Below are 26,988 nucleotides of genomic sequence, written 5' to 3'. Positions count from 1 at the left end.
TTGGCTTATTTTTCAGATATCTCTAAATGTACCTTATGCACAAAATAAGTTAGATTCAGGAGTATTGATGTAACTCAACTGAGAACTAAAAGGAAGAAATTGCCCAAAATATTGTTAAGCTTTCCCAGGTGTGTCAGAATGTGCACAAAATCCAACATCCACACCATGGTCATTAGAAAAAATGTGATGTTAACTTCATTTTATGCAGAAGTGATCATAGATAGATATTGACTAGTGTCTACATTCTTGCTCTTGCAGAAAAGGCTGCTGGGTAAAAGTCTGGTTGCAAAGAAGGATCCAGTTGTCAAATAAATTACAATTACTAATACTGTGCTTTAACAAGCAATATTGACTGTGCTTCCATTTGAGTAATACTTGGAGAATAATTAAGTGGCTAACACTTTTGTAGTTCTTTTAAGAGCCCACACAAATGAGCTGGCTCATCTATTGTGACCTTTACACGACTGGAGGTTGGTGATTTTTGTCACATAGGTGGAGTTTGGAGAGGCTGTTGCATTGCATCAGACCATGTAGCTAAGAGCAGATGTGAGGAAAGTTCAACTGATGTTAAATTTTGACATTAGCTGAAAAAATACTTTTGGGAAAATGTATTTACTCAGTTTGATCACTGAATGCTTTTTTTCATTAGGTTGTGCTTAAAACACTTGAAGCTTGACATCTTCAGATAAAAGACAAGGTTTTAAAAATAATGTTATTTGATTGGTCTTCTTGGAGCAGCTGGGAAATGGTGTATGAAATGATAATGGCATCAGTTATTACAGTGATAAGTGCTTGTTGATGTGTTGTTTTGGTTTGCTTCTTCTCATTGGGAACCTTTGGGGTTTTCTTAAGTAATTCAGAACAAGTTCAAGCTGGACCTTTGTATATCTACCTTTTACGCAAAGAGGTCTCTAGAAAACTCTTAACACTTGAATATCCCTATTTTTGTCATGTAGACATGTGCTGGGATCAACAGTTGGAAACAATTTTCATTCTGGTGACTGGCAGGAACAGTATAAATTGAATGGAGAGGGAAGGACAGAAAGGGTGGTTTGAATCACTTCTGTGTTCAGAATTAAGTGGGTTTGGAAGCCTGCTCATTTCTGAGTGAGTGAACTACAGGAGACCAACACTTGATGCTAATCTTCTCTTTTGGTTCTATTTCACTGTGGCAATTATAGGGGTTTGTGTAGTTGCAATTTCAGTGGCATGCAATAACTTACTAGCTGTCTAGTCTGTGTTTATTGTATATCCAATAAAGTCTGGACTTTATTGTGAGGAAAGCTGATACTGCTGCTGCACAGCCATAACTTTGTAAGGTGCTATTACTCTACTTCAGTCCATGGGTCCTGTAAATGGGACTTGAGCAGAGGGCAAGCATGTTTTATAGTATAGCCAGCAGTAACTTCTGTGCCAAGGTTAGAGAAGTGTGTAAATTGGTAAGTGAAAGATTTACTACTTTTAGTCCCTTGAAGCTGATAAATCATCCATGTGTGTTTCATGAAATAATTATTCTTGTGTCTGACAATACAGGCATATGACTACCAAGCATTCATTACACCCATTTGTGTGTATAACCTTAAATATTTTTATATTTCACATAGATTACTTTTTTAATATAAAAAATAATTTCTTAAAATATATGGAGGGAGGAGTTTTTGTGATGAGTACATAGATTGTGTGTGCTATAATTGCATTCAAGGTTTTGTCATGGGTTTTTCTTGTGCAAAATGTTGTAATGGTTTAAAATATTTCTTCTCTGGTATATTATTTTTGTGAGCAGGTTCTGGTAGGATATGGAATCTTTTAGGGCAAACCTTCTACAAATGGTGTGAATTTCTAAACTTCCTCTGATACAAGCATGAGTGGTTTGTTCCAGTTGGAAAATGCATCTCCTTTGGATAATAATCTACTTGGGGATTAATAATATTCCATAATATATACTGACATATTAATGTGATAGTCGATATCTTGAGCCACTTTTTTATTTTGTTATTGTTAGGCTGAAACAAATTAGTGGGTTTTTTACCCCTCTTCAAATTGTAAAGGTTTGAGAGGTACACAAAAGGATCATTCCCTTTGATGTTTTAGTACTCTAGTGGGCTCAATGGGCAGTAGCATCCTTTGTGCAAATGTGTGCCTCTGGCTTGGTGCTGATTTCTAGAAAAGCTAAATTTAATATGTGTGCAAAGCACTTTTGTGGTTAGTTTCTGGACAGTAGTTTTGTGTTAATAGAGAAATAAAGGTTTATGAGTTTTTAAAACCATGATTTTCATGTATATTAGCAATAAGCACCTCAAATATTCATAAGTATCGTTTATAGTATGTAGACTTCTGTGTACAAACACGTCAGAACAAATATAGAATCACAGAATGGTTTGGATTGCAAGGGACCTTAGAGTTCATCTAGTTCCAACCTCCCTGCCATGAGCAGGGGCACTTGCTAATACACTCTAATGTAAGTTTTTTATGCACATACATGCCCATAAATATATACCTATCTATACAGAATAAAAAGATACAAGGTTTTAAAAAACAATTAGTGGTTTATCTAAATGTGAACCTGCCAGTTTTTACCACCTCAGAGACAGATGGCAAACCAGAATCTACCACTTTCCACACTGTACTGTAGTATAATTTCTGGTTTAAAATTTAGAGACTGTTAAAACGGAGCATGGTCCCAGAATAAAAATACCTTTCACTGAGAAGAGATCAGGCTCTTGAGGGTTGAGGAGAAGCAAAGCAGTGTCTGTCAGTGTGAACAGCAATGGAAAATGTGTAGCAGAGAGGATTGGTGTGGGTTAGGGAATGTCAGCATATACCTCTTCTGACCTGGCCCTGATCTGTGTACTGTGGCAGGCTGGTAGAAGTGCAGCTATGCAGTGATCTGCATGAATGAAATGATCCATTGGGAGAACTCACCTTGTCTCCAGCCCAAAATTAATTTGGTTTTATATCTTCAGGTGGACAGATTTTCCATTCACTGGTATGAATAGCTACCTGAATGCACATCTTAGGAGGGAGAAGGTGCCTTCTCTGAGTGTAAAATGGTAGCTCTAAGTGCAAATGTCTGTCAGTGTGTACTGCACCAATGGAAGGTGGGCTAAAAAGGAGTTTTCATGGGACTGTTGGCAGCACAGCAGCTCCTGAGCTGGGTCATGGTGTAGCCTACAGGAGTGCTCTGGGGTGAGGGAGCAGAGACACTACTTTCTTCAGCAATGCAGACTTGAACCAGGTTGGTGGCTTGAAATGGCAGGCTAGGTTCAAAGCAGCCATATTTTAGCAGAAAGGAGAAATTATATCTGGAGTAACTACGTGGGGAATTCCACACTGATTAGTTAGAAGAGCTGATGTTGTACAATCAGGAGATTTTCTTCTTGAGCATAAGCTTCAATATAAGTGAATGCAGCAACCTGAAACTGCAACAAAGCCTGAGAATGAGGAGCAAGGGGCATTCCTTGCTTCATTTTATTTAAGCAGATTAAATATGGTAGTTGTTTGGTGCTCTTTCTCATTTTTTCCCCTTCAGTTCTCCTTTTTTTTTTTTTTTTTTTTTTTTTTTTTTTTTTTTTTGTGAAAACTGATTTTGCTTTATTTTGAGCTTGCCTCCAGAATGAGCATTTTCCAGAATAAAGCTTTGTTCAGCTAATAAGGTAGTGAATCTGTGGTGTAGGTACCTTTAAATGATTCATCTTTCCAAAATGCATGAGAGGGTAAGAAAATGTTCTTCTGTGGAACTTATAAAAGCCTCCTGCAAGATGGTGTCATGGAAATGAAGAACGAAGCATTTGCCAGGAGTGGGGGGTGGTAAGGAAGACTTCAGTAGGTAGGAAGGAGTGCCACTGAATACCCAGAGATTGTCACAGAAAGCCCTTGGCTCTCTAAGACACTGCAATTTTCAATAATATAAATGTATGCCACTTTTAATGGAAGATCAGATTTTGTGTCTTCTACAATAGGCTGTTAAAGTAAAATACTCAAAGTGAAAATTAATGGATACTGCAAAAGCTTGTGTTCACCTAACTAGGGAAAGCAAGGCTGTTCCTGTCCAACATGCTGAGAAGGTAATATTACTCTGGAATAATAATTGAATTGAACATTGAGTGCAACTTAATTCCTTTGCAACACAGTGCAGCTAAAAATTATAAGGAAAAGACATCTAAGAGAAATGTAATATATTTGGAAACAAGCAGTCTCCAGTTATATAAAATAAACAAAACAAAAACAAGCAACCAAAAAATCTCAACACCCAAAAGCACCTAAGCAACCCTCGATAACAGGTTTTGTGTACTTGGTATGTAAGTGTGTTTTATTTATAGTTTTGGACTATGAAGAAGTAGTTCATGTAAAAATTGTATTTGCAAATATAAAAATACAAAATTGGTCTGTGATGTCATTTTCACTTAGATCATTGGCTCCTTCAGGCTGTGGATGTCATCTTTGTATATTGCTTTACTCAGTGATTCCTCTTTTAAAATAATGAATGTTCCCTTTCCTCCTGCTCTCACATTAGTGATTACATCTAATTCAATATCAAATCCAATTTGGAAAATTTTTCTAGTCTGCTTGTCATAGTCTTTTAGATTGATAACTTCAGGAAAAAGTTTCCTGGGGTTTTTGTATTTGTTTCTTTCTCCTGAGTGTCCAATTTACTTCAATACTAGACCTTAGCACAATATTTTATCTCTCAATCTCATCAATGTTAACCATTGTCTTTCTTTCAAAATATTGGTTTCAAATTCTTATCCTGTGTTGAAACTCTGAGTAGACAAGTGAGTCATTATTTTTTTCTGGTCATTGAAGATGGGGAGAACTTCAGTAGAAATGTATGATAGCAACTGCTTGTCGTAGCAGGCAGGCAGGAGCAAAAGCTTTTGACAGCATTTGCAGAGGAATCAAAGAGAAGCACTTGCTGTGCACTGTCTTGGAAAGGAACACTGAGTTCCCAATATTTTATTACATTTAAAAATGGTAACTTTTCCTGGCAAGATGTAAGTCAAGTCAAATCCACTATTTTAGTGGGGAGCAAAAGAAGTAATGATGTTTGCAGTACTTAATGTTTTAATCCATTGTTCTGCTGTAAATGGAGAAAAAAACCTAGAGATAAATAGCCTCAGAAGGCATTTTTACAGCTTTTGTGGTTCCAAACGTTCTAGTTTTAGCTGCCACAGGAGTGGTTGTATGATTTGAGAAAATGGTTGTTTCCAGTTAAGGAACAGAAACATTCTATTTTATTTTGTTACAGATTATCACGTATTGTTCATCTATAACATTTTGTGTGGTTAAAATTGGGCTACTCAAAACAGAACCATTCTATATTAATTGGTTTCTCTCTGTATGGATTCCTACTGTAAGTGTTCACACACAGGAACACTCCGTGTTTGGAACTTAGCGATGAGCAGAACCCTCACATTTACCTGTCTCCAGTGCTTAATGCTATTGTTGACCTGGAGCTCCTGATGTGGTTTTCTGGAGCTTCTTAATGCCCAGTGGAATATTCTTCAATTACAGAATCATAGAATGGCGTGGGTTGGAAGGAAAACTGAATATCATCTAGTTCCTACGCCCCTGCCATGGGCAGAGGCACCTTCCAGTAGAGCAGGTTGCTCAAAGCCTCATCCAGCCTGGCCTTGAACACTTCTAGGGGTGGAGTAACCACAACTTTTCTGGGTAACCTGTGCCAGTCCCTCACGACCCTCACAGTAAGGAATCTCCACCTAATATCTAATTTCAACCTACTCTCAGTTTCAGGCCATTCACCCTTCTTCTATCACTCTATGGCCTTGTAAAAAGTCCCTCTCCATCTGGCTTGCAGACCCCGTTTTCCAGATATTGGAAGGTGCTGTGAGGTTTTCTAAGGCTTTCACTGCCGAAACCATCTCAGTTTTGACAGTGAAAGCTCTGCTTATGGGGTGTTTTCACTCAGTGTTGCTGGTGATGTCCCTCTGTGAAGTAGGAATAGCTGACATTGTGCTTTGTTCTGCCAGTCTTCAGAGCTCCAGAGTTCAAACTTTTTGGATAACAGGGCTGTGCAAGGATCTCTGCAGTGTGAATGATGTATTCTCTACCAGGTCCCATGGTCAGCTGTGCTGCTGTGGTTCTGAGTACAAGTTCTCTAATCTCCTGTGATTTGAAAATGACTATAATATGGCAAACGCTGCCATACTGCTTGCCATACTGCAAACACTGATCTAGCATTACCTAGGTGATGGGAAATTGCCTGTGATCTAAATGGGGAAAAAATATAGCAAGCTGTTTAAACATTTCTGTGTATGATTGGAAATCTAATCCTCAATTCATCATTGCTTAATAACACTTTATACTAGAGTTTGGAACTATTGCAGAAAATTTGAAATTCTTAAAGCTGTAATCTTGAAAATGCATATTTGATGATGATGATGGTTATTCCTTCAGTCACATTATGTTGCACAAAATCAGATATTATTCCTTTATTTTGATTTACTACTTTTCATCTGCTGTACTTTTAGAGTTATGTTGTAGAATTTGGTGCAAGGGGTTAGTGTGATGGTCTGTGTCTATAAACACTATTACTGTGGGAGAACCACAGATGTTAACAAGCAATTTAGTTGTAGTAGAAAATGTAGGGCTAGTGTAGAAGCATCTGCTATTTCTTGTTTTGGGTTTTTTTTCCAAAATGTAATGCAATTGAATAAACTCTTTGTCCTTTGCAAAACTAAAGTGTTTTTCTTCTAGAGCTGTCAGTACTGTTCTACTCTGTTGTCAGAGCATTTTTAGTTCAGCTCTTTAATTCATCCTGAAGGAGTTGAATGACCCCAGACCTTCCCACAGGCTGAATCAGTTGTACCTGAAGCTTTTTCCAGCCTGTGAAACTACTTATTTTGTGGGTTTATTTTTAGTTGTTAAAGTATGTTCTGGCAATCAATGAAGTAAATATTTAAAGTTTGTTTACTTCTTGCTATTGTAGGCATTGGATCAAGACAGAACTGCACTACAGAAGGTGAAAAAATCTGTGAAAGCAATATATAGTTCGGGGCAAGGTAAGACATTGTTTTCAGTTTTACACAGGAACCATAGCATTTAATTTCGAGTTTGAGATGTCTTGCAATTCATCCTATTGAAATATATAGCATAAGAAATGCATATCTGTTTAGGAGTTGCTTGCATTTAAGAATTTTCTTTATTTTCTTCTGATTATACATCAGATTAATATGCTCTCCAGTTATTTTACCCTCATATTCCTTCTCAATGGCCTCCAGGAGAATCCCATGGATAAATTTTCCTGCTGTCATAATATTTCAAGCATTTACCTTTAACTAGAAAAATGATAAAAAATGTTCTCAACTGAATTTTTAGAAAGCACTTATAAGTGAAATAAGATTTAAAACTTGGTTAAAAAGTAAATAAAAAGAAATATCTGGGTTTGTTTTGTCAACATGTGCTCTCCCTTCATAATGTGTTTCTCTTCTTACCTAAAATCAAAATTATGTATTTCCCTTCTTGCCTAAAATAGTATAGTTATATAATTGTTTTGCTTGCTTGAAGACACTGTTGATGTTTTACTGGGACTATAGTAGTTACTTTGATGGGAGGTTATTTGGTTAGAATATGAATGGATAATCAGTTTGAGTGCAGTAACAAATGGTGATCAAACACATCAATATACAGATTTAGTTTTAAAAATGCCACAACTCTAATGCTTCTACCTCTTCTTCTCTAAAGTTCTAAAAACTGTGCCAAAGGCAGATAGGGTAACATAGCTACGCACTTGCCAATAATCTTCTGGCTGTAAATACATGATTTTAGAAAATCCCAGTTCCAATTTCCTAACAATAATAATAATCAGTTTAGCAAATATTTTCCATATACAGAGCTACTTTTGAGTGCTCTTAGTTTCTGTGTTTATGGAAGTGTCTGGAATTTTTAATATCTTGGAGATTAGCTATTCTCATTTGCCAATCACTGGTTGGTTTGCTAGCACCATGCTTTAATTAGCTGTAATTTCAGTTGTTGGTAAATGTTTCCCAGTAGACTGTGAAGCCTGATATAAAGTGAGAATAGTATTTTATACAAGTGTATTTAGTTTTATGCTTTTAGAAGTATTCAGATGCTCCAATAAGCTTTTCTATTTGAGAGACTTGCTTAAACAGAGCTGTGAAAACTAAGTTTCAAAACTGATGAAAAGTGCAGAACATGTTAAAGGTATTTCAGCCTGTTTTGAAACTATAATATAAATAGCTATCATTTAAATCTTGTGATAAAAATAATATTGTTGTCAAGGCCTGTAAGTAAGGCAGTACTATATGATGAATTAGTTGCATTGAATAAAAGTAGTAGAAGGTGAATTAATGGCTTTGGTTGGGTGCTTTGCACTTAAAAAGGAGCAGAGATAGGTAGCTGATTTCTAATTTTCTTTATAACTTTTTTTTTTTTTTATCAAGCCTTGTTTCAAAGTTACAAGTTAGTAGAAATTCTTTTGGCTCAAGAAAGCTTTATGCATAATCCTCTGGCTCCCTCTTCAGAATGCTGCTGTCATAGGCTCTGCTACAATGAAAAGCTGTGTGCAGGAGGCAGTTCATGCAGTGACTGATAAACTGGGATTAGTAAAGCCAAGACCAAAAACATGTTAAACATGTGAAACCTTATAAAAATAAATGTGAAGTGAATCAAAACTCAAGCTCATTTTGTCTGTTTGTACAAGGAAAATTGCTGAACCAGCTATATTCTTGTGCTTCAGTGATGAAAATGGATTTCGTTGATATTTAAGTAAAGTATTCCAGAAACAGCTGTAAAAGGAATTGGTGTTTATCAGTTCAAGAAAGTATTATGTGGCTATTTTTATATTTCAAAAGAGAGTTTCTAACAACATTTTGAGAACTCAAAATTGGAATTTTGTTTTACAAATTTAATTGCTTGCTAAAAGTTAAGACCATATTTAATTTACTAGAGTAGGAGAAGGTTTTTTAGTACTACCGTGCTTTATAATCTCCTTTGAGAACTCCAGCTGAACTGGTGATAAATAGTTATTCAATTCATACTCTACCAAAAGCCATAGCTAGGTTTTTTTGGGTTGTAGTGGTTTTGGGTTTTTGGGTGTTTTTTGCTTCTTTGAGGGTTCGTTTTTTTGTTTCTTCGTTTTTTTGTTTTTGTTTTTTTTTTTTTTTTAATTATTTATTTGGTGGGGTTTTTTTTTGTTTCTTTGGAGGTTTTATTTTTTGGAAGATTTGTTTGTTGTTTGTTTTTGGTTAGTTTGGGTCTTTTTTTTTTGAGGTGTTTTTTTGGGGGGGGGTTTTTTGTTTTTTTTTTTGGGGGGCGGTTGTTTGTTTTTTTTTTTTTTTTTTTTTTTTTTTTTGTTTTCTTTCCTGAGTAACTTTTGAATAGTGACAGTGACACAGTGAATAGTGACACTGCAGTATCTCACTGCAGAATTCTTCAGGAAGGCTGAACCTTGTGGTGTGTTGGTTTGTTCCTCTTCAGTGCTGAATTATCAACCACAAGGGTCTCTGGTCTGTTACAAAGAGCTTTAACATCACCCAAATACTTTCTGCTCTTCCTGTACTTCCCTCACCCATTTGTCATATTTACAGTTAGAGCTACTCCTGTGGAAATGAAAACATACCAATACAAGAGTATAGAAAACTCTTAGAAATGTCCATTCCCTATTTTTATTTTTGAAAGTGTTGCATAAGAAAGGACTGTTTATGGAATCCAGTGAGACACACAAATAGACACTTCCTTTTCACCACTTGCTCCCTGTCTGGCTTGCTCTCTTCTGGCATGATCTGTACCCAGGACCCCTTCTTATGGCAGGGGTGCTGAACTTAATGGAGAATCTGTTCTGACTTCCTTTCCTCTAATATTTGGATTGAATTGTTACAGCAGTAGAGGCACAATTATTTTTGCTGTAGATTTTTCAATAGCTCTTTTTCATTATTTCCCTGGGATAACTCCCAAATATAATCAAAAGAGTTTACACAATGGAGAAATAAAAACATAAAATCCATACAAGACCAAAGGTACTGAGATGGCTCAGCAGTCCAAATGGTCTCCCACAGTGTTCAACAGCAGATGCTTGAGGAAGAAGAAAAATGGTTCAAAGATGGAGTGTATTTTAAGTACTTTGTTTAGCACTTTCTCAGCTCACACTGACATGAAGGCCAGGAATTACCATGATTCAGAAATGATACTGTGATGTTTGATACTTCTTAATCGGCTTCTGCAACTTATTTTGTCCAAGGAATTTGAATTAATGTAAATCTTTATCATTCACTCTTGCATCAATCTAGTTAAATTCTCCTGTGCAAAGTTTTCCAGTGCATTTCTTCAGATCTTAAGTCACTTGAGAAGGAGAGTGTCCCTGCCCATGTCTCACAGCATTGGCCTCAAACACACCAAAATGACTCATATGATATGAAATTGAGGGAACTCTGCATGTTCTGGGCATGAAAGTTTGTAAGAGACTTTGAAATGCCAAAGCTTGCTAGAGTAGAGTCAGAGGAGTTTTTAGTGGGTGAATCCAAACTTTGTTCTGTGGACCGTTCTATCCCTTTAAAATAGGTTTGAGTTGTTTCTATTATTACTCACAGTAATAATGTGAAACTTATATATCTTTTGAACTCAGCAGCTCTAGGGCATTTTGAGGGTTTTTTTTGTTGTTCCTTTTTTTTTCTTTTTTTTATTTTTTTACAGAAACCATCACATTTAATCATACTCACTTTCTCTTTCTTTTTCCAAAATGGAAGCATATACTTCCTTATCTAAAATACAGAAGAGGAAGAGTGAATTTTGAGCAACAGGGACAGGAACTGCACACAATATTAAGGGTTTAAGTCCACTATGGCAATATTTTGATATTTCTTTATTGCATACTGTGTTTCTTCATAATTTCTGTTGTGCAGCTTTGTTTTGCTTGGTACTGAATGTCAAGGTGATACAACTCCAGAACCTTTCCTTGTAATGTCTAGTAATGCAATAAATTCCTTCAAGTTAGGAGTGTTTTCCCTCATGTGCTGCGCTGCCTCTAGTGCACACATCCATGCATTGGCCATTAAACATGAGATTCCTCTAACCTGGGAACTGCCCTGGTGGGAGCCTCTTGCTGTAGACTGCACAATTAGTGGGTGTATGTAGAGACTTCTGGTTCACTGGTGACCTCTCTCTGGTGCGAAAATTAACATTTCTTTCTTTCCTTTCTTCCACATATTTTTTTGGCTGGCCTTTCCTCCTTGTGAGGCTCATCCATCTTTGTCTGCTTAGTTCCTTTCAGTGTTTTTGTGAGCGAGGGAACTTCTTGGAAAATCAATAATTTAATGTGGACTTCCTTTCCCTGTGTGCTTGTTAATGTCCTGGAGGTGGGAGTTTTTTGATGTAAAATTTTCTTACATAAAACCTTTCTTGTTGAGCATTTTGTATTCATCCACATGTCCACCAATTCTGTTCTGCACTGTAGTTCCTACAAATAGCCTGGGGAATATATAAGCAATATTGCTGCTGGTGCATACTTGAATTTTCAGTTCTCTCTGGAGCTCACTAAAAATAGCTGTTATATTTGCTTTTCTTTGTTCCTGTAGTGTTAAGGCTGGTATAAATAAGAGGCTTCACCTTGCAACTGTGCAGTTTGCCTATTTTATTCTTTTGTACATGGCTCTAAGCAACTTGCCATTGCTCATGTTACCAGATTTTAAGACCTCGACTGTTAGATTTGGTATAAATCCTCTGAAGCAGAGGATAAAGAAAATTCTTCCATAAGAACTTCTTCAAGCATGTCAGTGATGAACAGAGATGCAAAAAGAAGTAATTAACTTTTTTGGGCTGGGTTATCTCTCAATGCTCTTGTACTACTTGATCTAGAAAACCTTGCAGATTCAGTGGGATGTTTCTTGCTCTGAAATATGGAAAAAGGCTTTTATTACTTTTCCCTTGAACAATCTCATTCCAGAAGGCATTATTGTTATCAAGTTCAGACAATTGTATGGTGGTCAAATAATTTTTTTTTCTATTATTTTTTCATTATATTTCAGCTTTGTGAAGAATGAAATGAGAAAGGGTGTTTTTTTATTTCAAATAATTTCTGCCATCCTTTTTAACCTTTCCAGCTTTCTGGTTTTTCTAAAGCCTTTCTGAGTCATCTTTCATTCATAAATGCATCTTGGCTCTGACCTTGGTTATTTTTCATCTGGCTATCCATGGAACAAAGCTGTTTTAGAAGAAACTTAAAAATAGTTTAAAATTGATCAAAATTCTGAAATATGATTTTTATTTTTGTTAACTTAACCACATATGCAGAATTAATTCTCATTAATTTAGACATTCTTCGGGTTTGTTTGGGCATAATCAATGACAAAAGTAGTGTTTTTCTTGTGTAAAGTATTTAATTTTTTTGTCCTTGTGTTCTTCAGTGTTTTCAGGATAATATATTTGAACAAAAGTGTTGTAGAGGAAGGCAATTTTAAACCTTTAATTTCAGTGATGTGTTTTATAGGTCCAGCAAAGAAAGGCTATTCTTTAATCTCTCACCACAGTACTTGTACTTCTGTACCCTCACTTAATATGCACAAGTAGCCAGAAATCTCACCAGGCTCAGAGGCATATGCTAAAATTCTGATAATTTTTGAGTAGGAAATAAACATAGTATTTAATGAATGCTGTGGGTTCTAGTTAAAGAGTACAAATTCTGGGAGTCTCATTTAGGTATTTTCTGTTCATTCTGAGAAAAGTTTCCCATAGGGTCACCTTAGGCATGGACAACTGCAGGTGGCTGCCTAGGAATGCAGTGCAAGGTGGGATTCAGCTCTGGGAGTCCTTCAGAGCTCTGTGCTCCCTGCTTCTGGAAGAGCTGCTGTGCAGCAAAGGGCTGCTGCAAAGCTGCCATGGCTGCCACTCCTTCCTAAGCTGCTTGGATCTGCATATCCAGAGGCATTCCTGTTATTTCCTCTTAACATTTCCTCAAAATACATGTTAGAGCTCAGACATAAGGGATGCCACAGCATTATTGTGCACTGGGAGCTGTGAGGGTTTTCTCAAGCCAAAGGTAAATTCTGTGCTGAACGTTGCGCAGAGTTAAAGGTGTGGGTTGTGGAGGAGATACACAGCTTCAGCTCAGAAAATGCCACTGCTGTATCCAGACCAGAATGCTGCTCTGTATCACATCTGCCACACTCTGGTGGCGTTCTCAGCATGGGCTCAGGTGCTGGTGGCCTTGCCAGGTCCCACTGGGAAGGGAATGATGTGTCAGGCCCCTTTGAAGGGAGCTGCGTTCATCGGTGGGTGCAGAGCCCTTCCTCAGTTTTCTATGATTCTGGCACGCCTCAGGGAGCTGCTGAAGGAGCAGGATGTTTGGCTGGGGAAGTTCTATTTTCATCACAGTGCTGAGCATTGCTTACCATATTGAAAAGACATGATTCAGTTCTGGAAGATAAATCTTATTCCCTGTATGTACTGCTGCCACTCTGCTGTGATCCTGTCTCACTCTTAGGGTTATTAAAGTCTTGTATGAGGCCTTGTATCTAAGGAACTAAATATTGTCGTGCCTATTACAGCTTTCTGTATGCAAAGGACGTTCTGTTAGGACACTAAGAAGTATTTTCTGAGTGTATGAGGCACCTACAGTGAGATTAAAGAATGCTCTTTGCTCTAAACATGTCAGGTTTCACATTCCACATTTTAGCGTAGGCTACATTGCAGATTTAATTTTTCAGCTATGTGCATTTATGGTCAAGTAGGGAAGTGCCTTACCTCTTCAAAAGAAAATATTTAATCTCCTTTTGCAAGATTTACATTGATACTTGTGTAGAAATTGAAAATTTCTTATTCTTACAGAGTATTTGCATTTTGTGTGCCTTTGTGTGGCAATTACAGAAGTAAATACAGGAGCATTCCTTTTACTTCACCATCAAAACTTAATTTCTAGATTTAGGTGATTTGTAGTCTGGGATTCTTGAGAATTTCCTCTATATTGTTCTAGAACAATGATCTATTTCCTGCTTCCTCTTTCTGACTGGGAATTTATTTTGCCCTTCTACAGATAAAGGAAACAAACTTCTTCAGCTCTTTTTCACTCTCCTTATGAAATATTTTTTAAAAATACGCCATGAAACACCATAGTGCTTAAAATCAAAATGCTGGGAAATACTGTGGTGGAAAAAGCAAGGACAGGGATTCTATGATCTAGCAGGGCTCTTTCTAACCTTCCATTCTCCTTCCTTTTCCTTCAGCACAGCTGGATATGTTATGCTTGAGCTTTACTCACTCAGGATTTAAGCTAAAGCTCCTTCACAGATAAAGTCTTCTGTGTATATTTGTGCAAAAGCTTTTACATCAAAACAAAATGCATGTTTTATTGTTATGTAGTGGTTTCCTTGAGTTCAGTGCTAAGTTACTTGATTAAAACTGTATGCTTTTGGAACAGTTTTTTAAGAAAACATATGGCTTGAATTACAACTCTGTATTAGCATATGATTAAATACTTGGCCTCTTGAAAACCTCAGTATTAATGTTTGATTTCTAGAATGTGACTGGTGTGATGTGTGAGCTTTGGGGCTTGGTATTGGTAAATAAGGACTGTACTCTTTTTTTAACAGGTTTTGACATTTTTTTGTTAGAGCTTTGGTGCACTGTTTGAGTATCTGCAATAAGAGAGTTAAGAGTTTAACTCTTAAGAGTTAAGTGTTTAACTCTTCACCAGCTGTTTGTTAAAGTCCAAATACATTTGTGCATTGTGAGACATTATTCATGAGACATTATTCATGAGAAATTGTTTGAAACTTATGTCTTTTTTTTCCTTTTCTTCTATCTTTTGAGTCATATCTTGTAATTCAGATGCTCTCAGGCAATATCATAACTTGAATAAAAAAAAATCTTGGAGAATTTGGGGGAAAATTCCATGGTACCTCCTGGCAGCTATTCTCTTTTTCCCTTCCTCCCTTTCATTGCACAGAACTTGTGCTGTAGCTCTGTGGTTTTGTGTTTGTAGTTTGCAGAAAAAAGCCCACACAGTAAGCCTAGGCAATTCATTAAACTGAAATATTGATTTAATTAATACTAATAATATCCTCTAAGAGAGATAACGGTGATAAAGCTTTTCCCAAAGGGCTGTAGAGGTAAATTTTCTATTTAAAGATACTAAAATGGAAGTAACAAAAATTATGCAAACACATGCCAGAAAGGAAATTAAATAGAAGCAGGAAAGACATTTCAGATACAACAGTTTCTAATTCATTATTGAGTCAGGGATTTTTCCCACTTTCACTAGCTTCAGCTACATTGTCTTGGTTCTGACCTCTCTCTATGTGCAGTTTGCTATTAAATACATTGGAAAGAGTCTTTGGATGCATGCCAATACACATTCTATTATCTGGGATAACTCAGTGTACAAAACAGGCAAAAAGGGAACCTTTGTAAGATGTTTCTTTTTTTGAACTTAAAGTCAGATTCAGACTTGGTCTCCTTACTTTTATGTCTGATACTTTTGACTTTTTTGTTCTGTAAAAATGTCTAACATTTCAAAAGAAAAGTTTGTGTATGCGTGAAAGTTCCTGTAGTGGGCAGCTAAAAATTGCAATGTTGTTTACAAAACAATCTTATATGGTTTCACTGATGTATTGATCTTATTACTCTGTCAATAGCTACAGAGTTTTCTTCATCTCTGTATTATAAATTTCAGCTTGCTGATTTAAAAAGCATATATATGATTATTGCTAAATAGTTCCTTTTAATTTTAAAATAATTTTCAGTAAATGTGTTGACTTGTTGCTTTTCTCAAAGTACTATTTATTAGTTAGTTATTAAGTTGTAATAAGCTTAAAATTATAATTGACTGGCTACAAAAAACCTGATTTTTGATTTTTCTTTGCAGATCATGTTCAAAATGAAGAAAACTATGCACAAGTACTAGATAAATTCGGAAGTAATTTTTTAAGTCGGGATAATCCAGATCTTGGCACAGCTTTTGTAAAATTTTCCACACTTACTAAAGAATTATCAACCCTGTTGAAGAACCTGGTGAGGAGTTTCAAACTTTCTTAGCTTTTAACTTGTTTCAAAATAAAGTATAATACAAGAACAGCATGATCACAATGACTAAGGATAATTTTTAATATGCTTTCAGTTTTTTTCCAAAACAAAATCAACAGTCTCTTCAGAGAGGATCTCTAAAGGGTGTTATGACACACTCTGTGTTTGATTGTTAAATGGCAGTTAAGAAGGTAAATATAAATGTTGAGACATCCCTTGAGTCATCATTCACAAGTGATTGATGGTGATATATACCTCATGGACCTTAATTTTAAATCATCCCTTAACTTGAAGTCTTTCTTATTAAAAATAAAATATCATTAGTTATGGCTGTTTTGTTTTACCACAAAAGGAGAAACATTCACTTTTTGGAGAAAAAATAACAATTTGAGCACGTTTAAATGGCGTGAATGTTCCACTCTCCCTGTGATATATAAAGCATCCCTTGCTTAAATGCCAGGTTTTTGAAGGTGGTTTAAAGGTTTGTCTCAGTTTAAGTTTGCCTTAGGCCTTTTATTTCTGAAAGCTGCATAACAAAACTACAGTCATAGCAAATATCTTTGAACACTGAAAGTAATGAAGCCACATTTCTTGTGAAATCATTTTTCATGGGCTTTGTAGCTATTATATTCAGAAAGTCATAGCTTCAGTTTTACATTTTTCTTACAGTTGGGCAAATTTCCAAGCTTTTTTGGTGTGTGAAGTACAAGTGATATTAACAGACTTGTCTTCCTCTAGTCCCCAAAACAACTGTAACTGCTGTAGATAACACCAAAGGTCACTGTAGCAAAGTTCCCTGGCTTTGACAGTTGCCCAAAACTGAGTCTTGTACTTTCCTCTGTAGAGACTTCTGTCATTCTAGATTAATTTGACCTTTAATTTAAATTTAGCACACAATTAAAAGTAAGTATTTTAAACTATGAATTAAAGTGCAGTTTAAGGACAGTTTGGGACTAGAACTCAAGGTTTTGGAAGCTTTCTGGACTATGTCATTCCTAGCAGGGCATCCACAGAAATTTTAAACTTATTTCAACTAGCAAAGATGTTCAGGATTTATTTATTTAAAATGGTGCTATTCAAGTGGAAAAAACCACTTTTGATTTAAGAAGCCACACTTATTCAAAACAACATTATACTATTTCAGCTAGATTATGAAGCATTATCTACCCAAATTCTTGTTGACAGGATTCAAAATAGGGTGTTCACTAATTTACTTCATTCAGCAGTCTCACATAGACAACAAACCTATTTTACAATTGCCTCAGCATTTAAAACCATTTTCTTCTTATTTTTTCTCCCTGAGATAGAAAATTCTGCTTTGTTGTTCTTAAGCATCAGTCTGTTTAATAAGATTACAGTGAAAGAAAAAAAGATGTTTATATCAAAATAGAAGTTGAGGTCCACTGAAAAAGCAGTTGAGAGAAGGACTCTTGTTATGTCACTGGAAAAGCCCCAAAGTAGGTGCTGTGCCTTATGTTGATAAAATTAATTGGAAAAATGCCAGGAGTTATTAAGATGAATGGCAGGATAATTGGTTTAGGGTTTTTTTTTCTTTCTTTTACCTAGAACAGATTGTTGATGCCTTACTTAATAAAGGTACAATAAAATAATGAATGGTCTTCAAAGACATAAAGACGAATAAGGGCTGGAGCTACGCAGTAGACAATGAAAAAAATGCTTCACATATTTGGATCCATTTGTTCCATCTTTGAACTTCAATTATGATTCTTTAAAATTTTCATAGGAATTGTGATAATATGGGTATTTCATGAGAAGGAGGGTACAAAATAACTTTCTTCTTCGTCAGTTATGGAGTGACTACTTTTAGAGTGATATTCAATTACTATGAAGTAAAAGCATAATAACTTTTATTACATACACAACTTTTGGAAAGCATAATTTTGAAATTATTGCTCAGCATACAAGGGCAAGAATAAAAGCACATCCATTAATCATTTTAACAAGGTTAAATAAGTGGCTGTGCAGTTTTTACTATTAACTGTTGATGTTATCATTAAACATAATGTCTGAAACTTAAAATTTATGAATATAATTGTTAAGTTGTTGAATCATTGTTATTAAGATTATCTTATAAGAAGGACACACAATGACCCTTCAGTAAGGTTTTATAAAGGTAAAACACTGGGATTGGCCATTGCCAACCCTGGTCTATGCTTTTAGCAAACTCTTGAGTGTCCCACCAGATTCAGTTTCTCTGTTTTTTTACTTCTACATCCTTGGCCATTCCAGGTTTCATTCTTTATGCAGTAATTCATTATAATAGTGCATTTAAAAAGTGTATAAAGACCTGTGTATATGAAAATGAATGTATCAATATCTTTACATTGATCTAGACGAGGTTTTGGCAGAACATTTGTAGCAGTTGCAGATTAGTTCTTTTGAAAATTTCCATGATTCTTGCCTTTTTCCAAGTGTTTAAAGCCTGTTTTTCTCTACCTCTCTTTCCTGGAAATGTCTTCAGCTAATCTTTGCAGGCAAATTATCTTTTGTTCACAGCCCTCACTAAATTCTCATATGTGTTTCCATGTGTTAAAGGGTTTTTTCCCTTTATTTTGTTCTATATGTGAGACTATTTTGCTTTATCAGATTGTTTCCTGTTCATTTGGGCTTCTGTTTTATCAAGTCTTCAGTGATGTAATAAATGATTACAAATCCTTACTGTATTGGAGTAATACACTGCTATTTAGCTTTGTTTTTTTTGTTTTTTCTATAGCTGACATACTCACTGGCTACTGTTCAGTCGTTTCAAGCCAAAAATTAATGGCTTGAGTTGCTCCTTCTTAATGGATACACCTAGAAAAAGGAAAAAAAAGGCTACAGTGTCTTTAGAATATATGAGGAGTTTGAGTGGAACACTGGACCTGTTTGAGTGGTTGTTTTGATATTCTTGTTGATAATCAAACAGGCATGAATTTAGTGGGGTGAAATTTAAACTCATGAGAGTTTAAGGGGATGTCAGATTTACACAATGGACAAGGAAAGGAGCAGTGTTCCCAAAAAGGGGGGAATTTTCAAAGAGCTGGTGCCTCTGTTTGCTCCTTCTGTTCATGGTTGAGTTAACACGTGCTTTGTGTGTTCCCTGCCTGTGGCACAGCAGGTCCTTCTTACTCAGGAGGCTGTAGCCAAATGTGTACCCAAATGTTTGCTTCATGAGGATGAATATTGCCTTGAAGTGCTTTCAGAACTTTGCTTACATGCTAGTTGTAAAATTCTGTGTTTGTCACCTGAAGTAAATGTTAGTTATAATGTTTGTATGTCTCATGCAAGTAAATGTTTATTAATTCTTCCCAGACTTGAATTTACTATGAACTTAGAAATGTGAGGTGGTTGCAACTTGATTAGTGAAGTTCAAAGAGTTGTTGGCAGTAGTTTGATAAGATCATAATAAATCCTTTTGAATATAATGTTTTTGTTTTCAGCTCCAGGGTTTAAGCCACAATGTTATTTTCACTTTGGATTCTCTCTTAAAAGGAGACTTAAAAGGTGTTAAAGGGGTAAGTGTTGCAAACTAATTTTTTGTTTCATGTTCATCTGTCTAGTGACTCTTTTCCTTTCACTCATGAGAGTATTTCTTATGTTGGCATTTATTAATAATCTGTATTTAGTACAAAGTACAAAATTGGCATGACTGCAATGAAATCTTGACAATTTCATTGTAAATTGCTGGTTTAGTGTGCACAGGAAAGCAATACTTTACAAGATTCAAACCCAATATTTTTTTCCAACTCTTTCTGAGAAGTTTTGAAGGAAATAGTATTTTTGTTGCTATTTATTACATGATAACTACAAAGAAAAAGTTTAAAAATATTCTAAGACAATTTTCTGTTTCCTAAGGACCTCAAAAAGCCTTTTGACAAAGCCTGGAAAGATTATGAAACCAAATTGTAAGTATTTGTCTCCCACTTGGCTTTGTTTTTTGTGGTGTTGGGATTTTTTAAATGAATTATTATTAGCAGTATTATTTGCATTATTAGTATTGTTATTATTAAGATATAATTATTTATTGTTTTCCCCAAGTAACACACAATCTAAAGAACAGAATTGAAGGAAGGGCAATTTCATGGCTCAATAGCTTCTGGACACTTAAAATATACAGGCTTTGGTAGAGAAGCTAATCTTCAGAATGTCTTCTTTGATATGTCTTAATTTTTACTTTTTCCCTAAATAATGCTAGAGCACATTTTAGTGGAAGGAATTCTCTAAAATGTTTTCTAATTAAAATTTCAGCACAAAGATTGAAAAGGAGAAGAGAGAACATGCAAAGCAGCACGGGATGATAAGAACTGAGATAACAGGAGCTGAGATAGCAGAGGAAATGGAGAAGGAGAGGCGGCTATTTCAGCTACAGATGTGTGAAGTAAGAAACAAATTTCAGTTTTAATTGCAACACCAGAACTTGTTATTAACAGACTTTGTGGGTCTTTCTTGAAGGTGGTGAAATCTTCTTTGTTGTTTAATGGGGGTGGAGGGAGGAAATTGTTTTAGTGTGACACAGTCCAGCAATATAAAGATAATTATATTAGCAACTCTTGTACAAAACTTGGCTTCTTTTTGTTTTATTCCTTTTCCTTGTTTTTAAATTATTGTGGGAAGGTTCTTGGGCTGAAAATACAATGTGGAAATATTTTTTATTTTATCAGGTTTATAGTTTAGCAATATTTTGATATTTTTCTTCCAATATGCTTTCTGAAATTTTGAAAATTTCTAATAAAGTGATAAATGTTAGTGATACATTTCATTCCATAAAGCTGATTTTTTATATTAAGAGTTCTTTTTTATAACATTGTAGTGGAGATTACTTTAAATTGCACAGAGTTTGTACTGTCAGAATATTTCAGTAATGTCTACAGTAGCATTAAAAAAGGGAAATCTTTAGACAATTGTAAAGGATAAAACTTTTTTCTTGAATTTGCGTTATGTTTTGGGGTGTTTAGATTTTATGGAGTGGTCAGATAAATTGTTACCTGTTTTAAATTTAGTTTAGCAGTGGTGGACTGGTGTTTTATGGCTCAGCACCCAAGTTAAATACAGAGTTTAATTCATTGAGTAAATGATGTTTTATTGTTTGAAAACTGTTGAAGTTTGTGATACATGATTATCAATATGTTGTCCATTTTCTACACAGTATCTTATTAAGGTTAATGAAATCAAGACAAAAAAGGGTGTGGACCTTCTGCAGAACCTTATTAAATATTACCATGCACAATGCAAGTAAGTGTTGCAATGCTTTAAGCTTTAGCTACATTTTTGGTTTTTGCACAATATTTTGTTTCCCTTTGTTTGAATGTATCAGGCTTTTTTCATGACTGTGTTGTGCCAATCTTCCTCTTCTGAGGCTGTAGACTTCCAGGAGAGAGTGTGTGAGAGAGTTTGGGGGGCAGCGATGGAGAAAGAGGCCAAAGCAAAACCTTGCACATTGAATACAAGACTTAATTTTAGTTTAAAACCACTGTGAACACCAGTAATTTCTTTGGATTTCCTTGAGGTGAAAGTGGTGAGATACAACCTTGGCATCATTAGAACCACAAAGGCAAACACAAAAGAACTTAAGTTAAATACAGAAAAAAGATTTTAGAAATTACTGTAGGAGAAACATGTTGGCTATATTCGCTCTAATTTGGTCTTTGTTAAAGTTACAGTGGTGTATCTCCACTGTTGAACAATATTCTAAACTACTAGGAAGGGTTTTTTTGTTGGAGGTTTTACTTTTTTAATTATTTTGTTCAGTTTTGAACATGGAAAAAGCTGGATATGTTTTTTTTTGGTTTTGCTATTTTTTCTACACAAGACACTCAACTTGTGTTGTGAACTTGATACATTCCTGATAAATCAAAGGTATTTTTCGTTCCAGTTTCTTCCAAGATGGCTTGAAAACAGCTGATAAACTTAAACAATATATTGAAAAGTTGGCTGCTGACTTATATAATGTAAGTTTACTTACAAGTAGTTTTATATCTGAAAAGGAAGATATTTTGTTTATATAGGTACATTTTAAATATAACTACAAGGATCTATATTTCATTTGCATCTTATAAATGAAAAATGTCATACTTGAAACTGAACATAGCTAGGTGAAGAAAAGACATCTTGACTTTTAAACTTCATATGCAATTTTTAGAGCTATTAGGAAAAGTTGCTTTCATTCTACTATTAATTCAATCATACATTAAGGTAAAATTACTTTTACATGTTAATATTGGAATCAGCTTCTATTATTAACATTAATTTTAGTACCATTTTCACTTTTTAAAGCCAAACTACTTAATGATAGCACCAAGGTTTTAAAATTAATTCATTTGTGATGTTTATTGAAGAAAAGTAATAATATGGAATCAAAGATCACTTGTCACCCAAGTGTTTTTGTATTCTATAATCAGAAATACAGTAATCCCATTTGCTATTGTAATTTATTGCTAAATTAAACTGCATTTTCATTCCTTAAGTAATCTGTCAAATTCATTTGAGTTATTTTAATATTTCAGAGGATAATTTAGTTGCATTAGATATGAGATTAATATGATATTAGTAAACCATGTCAATGTAATAGAACAAGCAGTGTATGTCGAGTTGTACATTCATTTTAACTTGCTTTTCAAGCAGTAAATGCATAGAAGGTGAAGACATAAGAATGGACTGGTCCATGAAAATAAGCTCAGCTGTTAGAAAAACACAAAGTAATAGAGCTAGTTGTTCAGGACATCTAAAATAGTATATTGAAACAAATAAAACTTTAATTTTAAAGTTGCATCCAGCAAGCATATAATGGCAATCTCTTTCTATAGATAAAGCAGACACAAGATGAAGAAAAGAAACAACTTACAGCTCTTAGAGATCTGATAAAATCTTCTCTGCAGCTTGATCAGAAGGAGGTAAATAAATTAGACATGTTATTCTTGGAGATAATGTAAATTTGTGAATTTTATGTTCAGAAATTGGTTTAATGAATGTTAAATTTATGTAGTTATTGGCTCAAAGGAATTGGACTTTCAACATCATGGCAAAACTAATATTTACAATGTTCAACTACATATCAACAATGCTTTTACATTCATTTTCTGCTTCCATTTTATATACAAAGATAAATTATTCTCTTTTTTATGTACTTTCGTTATGTACTGTAAGAAGAGTTGTAATGGGCCAGATAAATGCTTCATCTACCCCAGCATTCTGTCCTTGACAATGATAAGGAATGATTGTTCAGGGAAAAATGAAGAGAAGGGATGCACACTTCCATCTTGTGTTCTGCTATCCTCCAGTCTCTGTTCATTTTCTTGTAGGTGTGTAAGGCATTCATATTTACCAGGTGTCTATTATTAAATATGAATTATAACTAATCATTAGACAGATGCCATTCTGCTGAATATATATGATCATCCAAACATATGATCAACAGTATTGCTAATGTCACATATACATAAGAAAATTTACACCCAGGTCACTGAGTCAGCCAAGTTTTTGATGCCAGTTTATAGTGGGTGTTGAGTGTAAAATGCAGGGCAATAAACACTGATATTTCCCCAGAATACACCCCCATTAGTAGCTTGACTGGCTTGGAAGTCTTTGAATTTGTGCAGTTGCTTTTTGAAGAAGTGTAAATCATCAGCTTATGTTACAGCTGTGCCTTTCCCACCATGGCTGCATGTTGTGTGGAAAAATCTTTCTGCTTTTATTTGTTTTGAACTTTTAGATCTGCATACCCTGTTCAGGATCTGAGTGTGTGTGTGAATTTATTATAGCCTCACTAGATACTTTTTTGGTTTTTTTTTTCCTTTTTTTTTTATTTTTCCATATAAAACCTTACATATTGCCTTTTGGCCAGAGGAGGTGTGTAAGTTTGATCATCAGTAAAGCTATAACCATATCATCCTGTTTCTGAATCTTCATGGTGAGCTGATATCATAGTATCTTATTCTTACCCTCTGCATCCCTTGGCATTTTTTTATGCTGATCTTCACCTGTTGTTTGGTGTCAAGCTACTTGCTATTGTTGAGTTCCTGAGAAATTCTTCAGTCAGCCTTTCTTGAGTATTCTGAATAATTTAATAGCATCTAACAAAATTTGACTGTTTACTGTTCACCCTTTTCCATATTGTTTGTGTTAGACACCATATGTGCTGGTGCAGCTTTCTGTGAAACTCATTTGGCTGTTTCATGCTTTTAACCTGTTATCTCACCTGAGGACTTTTCCTCTAGTCCTGTGACAGTGTAATTCTTTCCCTTTCATAATGAAAAATAAGTGTCCATTGGAAGTCCAGGTACACTGCATCAGTCATCATTTACTTACTAATTCTTCCAGGAAACTCCAGGAAATTTTTGTACACAACCTTTCTGTTCAAAAGCTGCTCTGATTTTGCAGTGTATGTGATAATAAATATACTCTTCAAAGTAGTTTTCATTAATGTTCCTCCTGTGCTGTGAAGCTAAAAAATCCTTAATTTCCTGGAATTCTTCTGAAACTTTTGAAAAATAGGACTTTAGTAACTAATGAAAGTGTTTTCATGGGCTGTCACATAATTTTATAGATAGCCCATTGTGATCATGGCCACTGTGTGTAGATGTGTGGTTTTAAGTTAGTAAATTAAGTAATATGGAATCAGTTAATAAGGAATGATGGATGAGTAATTCCTCAGAGTGTTTTTTTTTCCTTTTGAATGCTTGCTTACATATGCTTATATAACGTATGTGTACATCATATAGCAGACAAACCTTGGCCAGGAGGCTGTTCCTCTTCCTGCATCTCTAATCCCACCATTCTGAAGGACAACACAGCCTTACAACACACTGTACATGTTTTTTTAAATTTCTTTCATGGCACAAATGCTGACAGGAGTACCACAGAGCACCTTTGTAGATCCCAATTTAAAAGCTGCCAGCTGTTTCTAGTGCTCAGTTTTCCCTTACCTCATACCTTACAGTCTTTCCTGATTCTCAGTTTGATATTTTTTCCCTTCCATCTCCAATGTGCATATGGACTTAACAGATCTCTTCCATAACAGTTACAGAGCTTTCCATACAGGCATTACATTTGTCATCTCCCTATTACCTAAATCACTCTGAATATAATTCCTGCTCATTCTTCATCAGGAATTGATTCCCAACACACAGAGTAACAAGACTTGCTCTCCTCTCATGTATCTTTTCTTCCACAAGCTGATTATTTGGGAAGCAAAGAAAAACTTCTCCTTCTCTCCTGGATGCTGCATATGTTGTTGAGTTCATGCTTCTTGACAATCAGCCAGTTCTTGGAAATAAAGTAGGACAAATGGGTGGATGTTCTTGACAATGTATTGTGCATTCATGGCTGCATATGGTACAGTCCATACAAGTCAGGTTTCAAAATTCACTTCTATGTCAAACCACAACACTTATTATGAGGCAGAGTAACAATTGAAATATAATGTTTTGATTTTTGGTTACCTATTTCCTGGATGTGTAGTAAAAAAATATATAGTAAAAAAAACTCATCTAAAATATATAAGTAAAGTCAAATTTAAATATGAAGTCAAATTTTGAAACTTGAATACATGTTGAAATAAAGAAGCTTCACAGGCATCACCAAAATAAACTGTGCAACTCTTCTGACTGTAATTACAGTCTGGACAAATTCTAGGACTCTTGAAAAACTCTGTGTGTGTATATATGCATAATATATGTATATAAAGTTATAAATGTAAAAAATAAAGTCATTGTTTTGAAGAGAATTGAAGTTGTGTCTTAGAAGGAAAAGTAGCAGTACTGCGATTCTCAGATATCCAGGCAAATCACAGGAGAGAGAGAAGTGCTGCAGTGAAAGAATCTGCTTTTTTTTTTTTTTTTGATAAAATAACCATTTGATCACACTGATGTTCAAGTTTCTCTCTCAAAATACAACATGAGGACTTAGTGTCATTACATGAATTAGAGTGTAATGATGCTGGCAGAAATTGAGGAGGCTTGATAAAACAATGTGTTACTTAGGTGTTCAGTGTTTACTCCTGAAGCAGCATGTCAGCATTCATTACTCCTTGGTTAAGAGACAGCAAAGCCTGATGTGGCCTGAGTTTTCACCAGTCAGCCTCCATCACTGTGTGTATCTAAATCTTCAAGTATATGAAGCTGGGCTTTATTATTGTGACAGATGGTCTGGTGGATTATGATTAAGTATACATTTTCCCACTTATATTAATGCACTATAATCTCATTGATGGAAAATTGATGGATTAATGGAATTATTGAAGAACATTAAATGAATGGGATTTTCTCCAGTGGATTTGTAAAAGAATCAGAAGTATTCTTACAAAACATTGCTTTGGCAGGGAAGCAGTTTTAAATAATAAAATTGAGGCCCTACTTGTTGATAGTTAAAAGTTTTTTTTGATTGAGAAAAAGAAATTGAAACTAGTGACTCCTGTCCGTATTGTAAATTCTTCCACCTTTAACCTCTTTAGTGCTGCTATGAGAGAAGTGAGACATTTTTGAGGTCTTATAAAGTCCTGTTTCACTGTTGTGCTTGTTCAAGGTGTTTATTTTGCATTATGGGCATCTGTAATAACCTTATACATTTTTGTGGCATACTTGTCCTTTCATCAGTGAAAAAGATATTACTGTAATCACTGCAATTACCTGGTTCCTGGAGAAGCACATCTTGACTGTGTTTGAATCCTGGGCTGTGCTGCAGCTTCACTGCAGGAAGCACCATGTGCATTGGCTCTCCTACAGGCAGTGTCTCTTGTGGCCACTGTTGTGCTGTCCTCATGTCAAGCTGGGGCAGATTCTGTTACCTTGTGCAAGAATGATCTAATTTTGGAAAATTATTATGGTTTATGGCTTTTTGAAAAAGTATTTTAATGAATGCTAGTGCACTTTTAATTGTGTAAATCATCTGATCTTGTATGTTGCAAAATGCTCATATCCTAAGAAGCTTCAATTTTAAAAGAAACTGAGCCTTTAATATAGGCTTCTGTTCCCTATTTTTGTCTATTAATTATTGCTGCAAATG

At 35.1% G+C, this 26,988-nt stretch overlaps 1 protein-coding gene across 3 annotated transcripts in view; it reads left to right on the top strand.

Annotated features, from left to right (window-relative positions):
* ASAP1 (ArfGAP with SH3 domain, ankyrin repeat and PH domain 1) overlaps positions 1-26,988 on the top strand; it is a 125,697-nt gene that overhangs the window by 48,567 nt on the left and 50,142 nt on the right. For all 3 annotated transcript variants that reach the window (XM_053936113.1, XM_053936095.1, XM_053936103.1), the window contains exons 3-10: positions 6,947-7,019; positions 15,833-15,978; positions 19,431-19,505; positions 19,846-19,895; positions 20,239-20,368; positions 21,137-21,222; positions 21,863-21,938; positions 22,794-22,880. In XM_053936113.1, coding sequence (XP_053792088.1) covers positions 6,947-7,019; positions 15,833-15,978; positions 19,431-19,505; positions 19,846-19,895; positions 20,239-20,368; positions 21,137-21,222; positions 21,863-21,938; positions 22,794-22,880 — 723 coding nt within the window. The remainder of the gene's footprint in view (positions 1-6,946; positions 7,020-15,832; positions 15,979-19,430; positions 19,506-19,845; positions 19,896-20,238; positions 20,369-21,136; positions 21,223-21,862; positions 21,939-22,793; positions 22,881-26,988) is intronic.

Source organism: Vidua chalybeata, chromosome 1, assembly GCF_026979565.1.
Source record: "Vidua chalybeata isolate OUT-0048 chromosome 1, bVidCha1 merged haplotype, whole genome shotgun sequence".
In the NCBI taxonomy this organism is placed as follows: Eukaryota; Metazoa; Chordata; class Aves; order Passeriformes; family Viduidae; genus Vidua; species Vidua chalybeata.
Note: the sequence above shows the minus strand (reverse complement) of the source record. Positions and strands in the feature narration are given on the sequence as shown.